General features: G+C 44.9%; 1 protein-coding gene across 1 annotated transcript; it reads right to left on the reverse strand.

Annotated features, from left to right (window-relative positions):
* Window positions 1-2,614: 2,614 nt before the first annotated feature.
* On the reverse strand, window positions 2,615-7,239 carry gdf5 (growth differentiation factor 5). The gene is made up of 2 exons (XM_042088164.1): window positions 6,241-7,239; window positions 2,615-4,915 (listed from the first exon to the last, which is right to left on the reverse strand). The coding sequence occupies exons 1-2, from the start codon at window positions 6,980-6,982 to the stop codon at window positions 4,050-4,052; spliced, it is 1,608 nt and encodes a 535-aa protein (XP_041944098.1). The 5' UTR covers window positions 6,983-7,239; the 3' UTR covers window positions 2,615-4,049.
* Between the last annotated feature and the right edge of the window lie 1,296 nt (window positions 7,240-8,535).

The raw sequence follows: 8,535 nt of genomic DNA on the forward strand, positions 1-8,535 counted from the left end.
CAGAGGCTACATTTACATCAAGTTTTTATGGACGGCAAAGATGTAAATGTAACTTTTAAATGTGATTAAAGTCTATAACCCTCATATCTAGCATATATTTCTTTAATCCAACACTTCTGCCTTACTAGCACAACTAAAATATATATCTGAGTATTATGACTAAACCTAATCCTGGAGCAAAGTCATGTCCTGAGATAAGCCTTGTGTCTGACAGTACTTTTTCTTGGCTGTCCCAGATGGGGAGAGAGTGAGAGAGAGAAAGAGAGAGAAAGAGAGAGAGAGATCACTCTGAGACTCCTTGCCCCGGAATTTCAGCTCCGGTGAGAAAAGAAAGCACCACTGGCATACTACAATAAGCAAAATAAAAAGATATAAATGGCCAAATAAATACTCCCCCAGGGTGGCCTGCAAATATTATGAGAGAGTCCATTTTCAGTGACAATTGGAAATGTCCATGCATTTCTGCAGGTGTTCGCCACATTGGAAACCAAGGCAGGAAAAGAAAGCAAAGTCAGAGAGACAGGTACTTGGCAGTGTTTTAGGGGGAACGCAGCTTAAACAGACCACCTCCTCCTCCTCCTCTTCCTCCACCCCCCACCCCCGCTTCCCCACCCCTCCTCTGCAGATGGGAGACACAGATTTATTACAAAAGCCCAAACATCTCCATTAATATGTCTAGCCATGACGAAGTGGCGCGTTAGGCGGCCGCGGTGTCGAGAACGCAAATAGAAGGAGGCAGAAAAATTGTCTGTCTCCCAAGGCATGCCTTGATGCGAGGAAACGCCAGCCAAAAACATGTGACTCGAGACGTGGAACTATGCATGCCATTGATCCATTAGCCCACACTCCTCCTCCGTGAGTAGCAGGCTCTCTCTTTCTTATTTCACTCCGACTAAACATGATGAAAATCGGTATTGTCTAATCTGCTAAATGTATTTCCAACAGACAAAATTCAACAGGACAGGTGACCTGGCTGTGGTATGAGGCAGACAAAGCCAGGCCTGTGTGGATGATTGTGTGCGTGGATGATCGTGTGTGTGTGTGTCTGTGTGTGTGTGTGTGTGTGAGTGTGAGCGATAGAGTACATGTGTGTGATAGAGAACAAAAAGAAAGAGGTGTACACGTGTGAGACAGTGCTAATGTGATGAGAAAAGAGGGGAAGAAATAATGGAAGGCATGCAAGAATGTGTGTGGAATAGACATAGCATCACCATTACATACTGGGACATGCATTCCAATCCACTACTGTGTGATAGTTAGTCTGGCCCATCTCACACACACACACACACACACACACCCATGCACACACACACACACACACACACACACGCACACCCATGCACACACACACACACACACACACATGCGCACACACACACACACACACACACACACACACACACACACACACACACACACACACAATTCAGTTCGTACCTTTGCTATTCCTGTAAAAGCATTCCAGTGGGAGTAAGTTGCACAACCCTTTGGATAAGCTTTCGCCAAGCAGATTCACAGTAGGAGGTCAGGCGCAAGGGGCTAGTGAACTCCCCGGAATAACACGCTCCTATAGCGCAAGCCATTTGTGTTGTAAGAGAGTAAAGTGTGTCTCAAAACTTTTACATGTGTTCAGAGTGCCCCTTAAGATCCTGGCACAGAATCACTGAAACACAACGGAGTATGCATGTGTCATGCTCTTTGCCAGAAAAAACTCTTTTCCGTGTTTCTTCTTTCCCTCTGTAATCCCCCCTCTCTCTCTCACTCTTTCCTTCTCTCTCTCTGTCTCTCTGCCTCTCCCCATTCCTCTCTGGCTCTCTGTCCAGCTCGCTCTGTTATACTCACTTGCCCATTTTTTACTTTTTTTTTTTATTTTTTAAATATTGGCCTGCAACACAGTGAAATTCCTCCAACATCTGTCAAGGAAATATAAGACTGCATTTACAAAATGCTAAACACTGGTGAGGCAAGCCGTGCCAGATCTGATAATAAACCAGAAAAAATGCAAAGCTGTGGAGGAGAGACCTCTGGGACGAGGAACTCATTCTGGACAAAGCCACAGAAAGTCTATAAAAGTGAGTGTCTCGGGAACTGGGATTACTGGGTGTCCTTTAGAAGTCTGTTTGCACAGACGCATGCACTCACGGTCTTCCAGCTTCTTGAAATACCACAGCGAAGGGAGGAAAAAAAGCAGCAGGACAGCTTTGCAATTAAAGTTGTGTTCAATTAGGTTACTCTGCAAGAAAAAAACATTTCCCCTGGAATATGACCGAGCACGTGTTCCCGATTATGTCCAGAAACATAACACCACTCTTCGATGTCATCTGATCCTGTACGATTTAATGCAGTTTGACACTTTGCCACAACCCTGGGCCACTTACCGTGACAAATGAAACGAAATCCTCTAAACAATTTGTGCATTTTGTAGTGCTGACATTTCAGCTTTCATATATGAAGAATTCCACATATCCCATAGAACATAATCGCATTAGGCCTGGCTCTATAAGAGGCATGTATGCACATAAATCCACTCACTTGGGCAAGTTTTGAAGAACCACTGTTGAGTGAAATGTCTTGTTGATATGTTTTTATTTAGGAAACATAGGTATGCCACAAATTCGTAAATCCTGACTGTATGTGCAGAAACAACCTGATTGGTGCAGAAGTCTGACACGTGCCCTTGTCTCCTGGACACAGGTGAAACAAATTAACAGCAGCAATTTTCTTTGCAAAGAGAGAAAAAGACATACCATGTTGAGACTCTGGTGAATTCTGCTTCTGCATACAGTACTAGTTACAACTGGACTCTAAGAGAACCTCTGATGAGTTGCACACAAGGAATATTCTTCATTTGCCAATGATCAAGTATTTTAAGCAGAATGTGTTATGACTCAATGTCTTTCCTGCCACTGTAAATTGATGTCAGCACCGTTCAGTTCATATTTTTCTTTTCTTTTTTTTCTGTCGTCCAACACATCTCCAACAATATGACTGAGATAATATTACCATGGGCCTTCATTGAGAGTTGAAAGCCTTTCGATCATAAATGAAGCTTATATGAAGTTACACAAATGTCTCCTAGTTCCCTCACTGGCCTTTCTCTGTGATGAAAATGACACTCTGCTAGAGGAAACCTAGCAAACTTCAAAGATGATGTGTTTGCTCTTGACACACAGTGCATTTGTTGCACAACTGTCATCAGCCGACATTACTAAGCTGTCAAAATCGAAGCGAGATTTTTGAACAGGATGTGTTTCACTGAAAGAGTAGCGCATGTTCAAACAGAAGAGTTCAAACTGAAACTGACAACTGGGAAATGGTGCATAATGGAGACAAGAGAGAACCACTTGATCCTCAGCCATTGTTACCTAGGTGACAGTGATTTGGACTACGACATACAGATGTACACTTCCCATGGTCCAAGTGCTTTAAAACGTGAAGAAAACAGGTGTGCTGCTAACCTCTGGTGACGAGATGGAACACTGGTCCAAAGCACTGTAATGTTTTCCATTATATAAAGTAAGAGCATGAAATGTTTTTCCATAAAAAACCTATTTCTTTCAACAGTGACCCAATGGTAGGTGACATGTACACTCCAAGACACCAAGTTAAATAGATTTATAGATGATGCTTTGAGAAGTACACAACAGCTTTTTTTTACATATGCATTTCACATACAGTATATGCATTCTATAGAATTCGCTGTCAATATGGCACAGACACAGCCATGGTCTGTTGACTCAGTGGCTTCATACTTCCAGAATCTTCCACTTAAGTGTCCTTAGCTACTCAGAAAACTGCCACTTCTGCCACTTAAGTCATCCAGGCTTTTCAGTTTACCATAATAACAGACAATAATCTGTTACAGTATACCATAGAAAAAGTCACTTTCTTTAGCTTACACATATACCAAGTGTTAGAAGTCCAGTGCCCTAAAAAACACAAGTGGATCTGAAGTTTACAATGTCTTTTTTTTCTCTTCTATTGTGGGTGAAGGGAGCGAAAGATAACAGTCATCCGCCAATCAGTTTTTATGACTGTTGCATGGCTCGCTACCTGCAGCCACATGACTCCACCACCATGTCCTCATACTGTTTGTACACCACGTTGTTGGCTGAGTCTATGTAGAGGATGCTGATGGGGCTTAGCCGGGTGGGTACGCAGCAGGTCGGGGGGGTGGACCGGGGGTCCATGGAGTTCATGAGGGTCTGGATGATGGCGTGGTTGGTGGGCTCCAAGTGCGAGCGTATGGGGAAGTCGCACACGCCGTCGCAGTGGTACGCCTCGTACTCCAGCGGCGCGATGATCCAGTCGTCCCAGCCCATCTCCTTGAAGTTGACGTGCAGCTGGCGCCGGTTGCACCGCGGCTTGGGGCTCTTGACGGGCTTCTTGCTGCGGGGCAGCGGGGCACGGCGCATGCGCCGCTGGGTGAACAGGTACTCGTAGACGGTCTTGTTGTCGTGGCCCGAGCGCGCCTTGATCTCGTTGTAGAAGAGGCCGCGCTTCTTCGTGCGGCTGAACACCACGAAGAAGGCCTTCTCCTTGGTCTGGCGGCCTACGCGGGCGAAGCCCAGCTTCCTGAGGTCCGTCGCCCCACGCCCCTGCTCCACGGCCTCCAGTTCGAAGCAGAGCTGCGCAACGTTCCGGAAGCTCTTAAACAGCTTCCAGATGTCAAACACCTCCCACTTGGAGATGGCATGGTCCTCGATTGGGCGCGACTGGAGCAAGGAGGCCTTCTGCTTACCTGCGGCGCAGGTGTAGAGCCTCAGGGTGACGGGGCCGCCCGAGGCTTGCGGCTTGCGCGGCTCGGTCAGGCGCTTGCGGAGAATGCGGAGCTCAGCGCCGAGCAGGCCCTCTTTGTCCAGTGAGCTGATGTTGAAGGAATACCGCTGCCTCCTCAGCTGCGGGAGACGATCATCTGCGGAGAAACAGAGTGGACAGTCACCTTTCCTGTATTTGGACAGTTCTCATTTTGAGGCGCCAAAAGCTCTCATTTTCATTTCTGTGCCGAACACCAAATGTTTCATCTTTTCCCCAGCTTTTTTTTCTTTCTTTCTTCGAAGCAAGAAAATATGAGGGTGTAGCAGTGTACAAATGAAATGAGTCACTTTCATCCAGGCAAAGCTTGCTTTCAAAAGTATATTAGAACCAGACATGTCCAGACTGCGGACCACAAGGTATTGTAAACAGACCATTATTATCAACCTGCAGCTGTTTACCAGTGGGCCCACCAGCGTGACATATGGCATGTGCAATGAGCACCAGAAAAAAACATACCTGAGCTGACAACTCAAAACGTCATTTTGATGGGGCAGATAATTGACTGTGTGTGTATGTGTGTGCCTGTGTATGTATGCGCACGTGTGTGTGTGTGTGTGTGTGTGTGTGCATGTGTGCGGGAAAGCACGCAAGTTTAGGAGGGTGTTTGTGATTGGATGCTCTAGCATGTCAGAGACTGAGAGTGAAACTTCTAAAGTTGAACTTCTAAAGTTGAGGCAGTTTTGATGAAATGAAAAGCAGAAAACCATAAGTAATCCATCCATTTGTGTTCTCAGTCAGAGCAAAAACATATGCAGGCTTCAATTTTCTCTCCCCCCACCCCCATGTGAAGGAGGTCATCTACAATTTTCAAAGGACAAGCTACACAAATAAAGTGCAAATTAAAAGTACATTAGGTGCTTGAAATGTAAACCTTTAGCAGCTAGGAATATTAAACTGACGTGGTTTAAACATCACTTTAAACAGTTTTACACTGAAAAGAAAACATTACACGGAGGCCACCTACTTGTAGCCTCATGGAGAGTTTATTTACGTTTGAGAAGCCGTAAATCTCGCGTGGATGTGCAGAGAACTAGCCTATACTGACTAAGACAGGCCAGACATGCAGACAGAGAAGCTCAAGAAATCAGCAGAGCGAGAGGTGTGTCGATCCGCATTACCCTTTTGAAATACTCCCAAAATGATTTTCATTGGCTTTCTTGAGAGATGTTTCTCACTGGGCTAAATCATATCTTAATAGAAATAGGTTTGTGTGGCATCTTGTGCATATTGTATTGGAGTGCAGAAAGGTATGTCTATGTTTCATGGATTAAACGATTTCAAGAGTTGGCTAAGAATTAACTGTTTCAATTGTGAGTCTAGAACACAAGCAGCAGCCGTACACTGAGCCATATTTGTCGGCAAACAACAGCAAAACATTGAGGGTCCACTTTAACAATTCATCGTTATTGTGCTCTCACATACCTTGTCCTTTATCAACAAAACTGGTGATGGTGTTGGCCAGGCCAGCCTCGTGTAAAACACTAGTATTCACTTCCCCTGTTGAAAGCGACCAATATAACGACAGCATATAATCATGCGGCGTCACCAGCGGGTGCTTCGGCGGGTCTGTGTCAGTTTTTGGTAAAACTTTAGAACTGCGTTGCGCCAAGGGTGAGAATCCTCTCTGTGCAGACACAGCGCGCGCCGGTCCTGTTCTCCCTGCAGCCGGTACTGTCCTGGCACCCGCCTTGCCGTTGCTCTGTGCAGCCGCATTCTTTCCTAAATGAGTGCTGAGTGCCGCGGGGGCAGATGCGCCACCGGAGGCTGGTCGGCTTCCATCTCCGGGTACCCAAGAACGCGCAGCTTCCCTGCGTCCCAAATTGATGGGTGCCACAGAGCGACTGTTCACCCCACTTGCGGTCCTCTTTACGCTTGTCACTGATGTCACGGACTGCGCTTTAGAGGACTCGCCCTTTATCAGTGGGGGTCCAGTTCGGATCCGTGTGATCCTTGCTCCACTGGAAGACTTTCCACCCGTAGCACCATAGTTCCCCACCATTAACGATGCAGTACTCCCGCTTCGATCTGCGTCTGTGTGAGTGCCTGGTCTCCTCGCAGTTGAGCGCTGTCCCTCGCCTGTAAGGCCCGTAGACACTGAGACGAAGTTGAGGTATAAAAGAGTCCAGCACCCCAATAAAAGAGGGAGACGTTTCAATACTTTCATCCTCTGAACTTCCTTTGAATTTTGACGTAGGAGAAATGCACACTATCGTCTTCGGACTTAAGTAAGTAATCATGAACAAGTTTGGAAAGGAGAAAATTTGGGATGAAATTAAGTATCTTGGGATAAAATAAATAGTGCAAACCGTTATCCTCTACCCCGTTCTTCAGTACCATAGTGATGCAAATTGTTAACCTCTGGATTTGCTTTCCGATATAGATATCCGAGAAAATAGTTTGCATTGGGAAGACCAACCTGACTGCTTAAGAGCCCAGCAATTCTGCTCGATATCTTGTAAGAGACTTGTTTAAATCCCTCTTTTCCAAGAGGGAAGAATGGCGTAATGCTGTCGGTGTTTTTTTCTCTCTCTCAAAGTTTGAACCACGTCCAGTGAAAATAGCTCACTCACTGCAACCTGCAGGTGCTCAGAATTCTCCGCAAACCTGAGCTCAGGAATTGGAAACGGAATTCCAACGAAAACCAGTTTAATTACTCTCTGATGTCATGCTGTCTAAACTAATTTAAGTGCAATATTTCTTCTGAAATCTTCTTTGCTCCTTTTAACCACTATGCCACTATGAGTCATATGGTAGGCTACATAAAAAGGCACTGAAACAATTCTTTACATAAAGTCACTTGAAATAAGTAGACTGTTCATTCAAGCAATAAGGTTAAAGTGGCAGATATGATTAGTGAGAAATATTAAAATCCACAATTCCCCAGCAATGCCACCAATAACAAAAGTAACAATAAAAACTTGTCACTGAAAAGCAAGCCCTCAGTCTAAGAACTATAACTCAGTATTACTTTACAATGCACTATCACACATTACTTTATAAATATTATTCATTTACATCGGAGTGAAAGCTCTGGATACTGTGTAGAACATAACATAAGTTTGATCTGTCCAGTGAAGCAAACTTTTTCATTGCTGAATATAACTGTACAACAAAGAAAACACACTTGCACACTGAAATTGATTAGGCATTGTAAGTTACAGGCCCAGCAGACACAGTAATGGTTATCCCCACTGACATAGGTCACTTCTGAGGACATCTGATACAATTTCACCCTGTTACATTTCAGGTGGTGTTTGACACCGGGAAGCCATGAGACCTGAATTTATAACGTCATTAAGCCAATCTTTTTAAACAGTGTCATAAATACAGACGTGCAGGGACTGTCACTGACATAATTAGATGCCTAAAATCAGGACTGCACTATGAGAACTGGCACGCTGTTATGTGTTCAACCCCAAACCAGGGGCATGCTTAGGCATTAGGGAATTTGGAAAGCACTCTCGGCTCACTTGCTCTGCTCCACAACCTGTACGTTAGTTGGAGGGGGAGCTTTAGGCATATGTGGCTGCTTTAGTTACTCGACTGCAATAGAAAATGTATAAGCAGGACAGAGAACACAAGCAGAGCTAAATGAAATCACAGACTTATTCAGCTGGTGATGTCAAGCCCAGTGTCTTAATGCTTGAATTACACCCCATAGTAGCTCCAATACTTATATTGGAGTCTTATAATTGGAGTCTTATAATAGTCTTCAAC

The sequence above is a fragment of the Alosa sapidissima genome, chromosome 4 (genome assembly GCF_018492685.1).
Source record: "Alosa sapidissima isolate fAloSap1 chromosome 4, fAloSap1.pri, whole genome shotgun sequence".
NCBI classification, from domain to species: Eukaryota; Metazoa; Chordata; class Actinopteri; order Clupeiformes; family Clupeidae; genus Alosa; species Alosa sapidissima.

What these genes read in the sequence shown, in the direction of transcription:
- gdf5 (XM_042088164.1), bottom strand. Translation starts at nt 6,982, where the DNA reads ATGAAAGTATTGAAACGTCTCCCTCTTTTATTGGGGTGCTGGACTCTT. An exon ending in TTTTGTTGATAAAGGACAAG is followed by an intron (nt 4,916 to 6,240) that starts GTATGTGAGAGC and finishes GTTTCTCCGCAG; the next exon opens with ATGATCGTCTCCCGCAGCTG.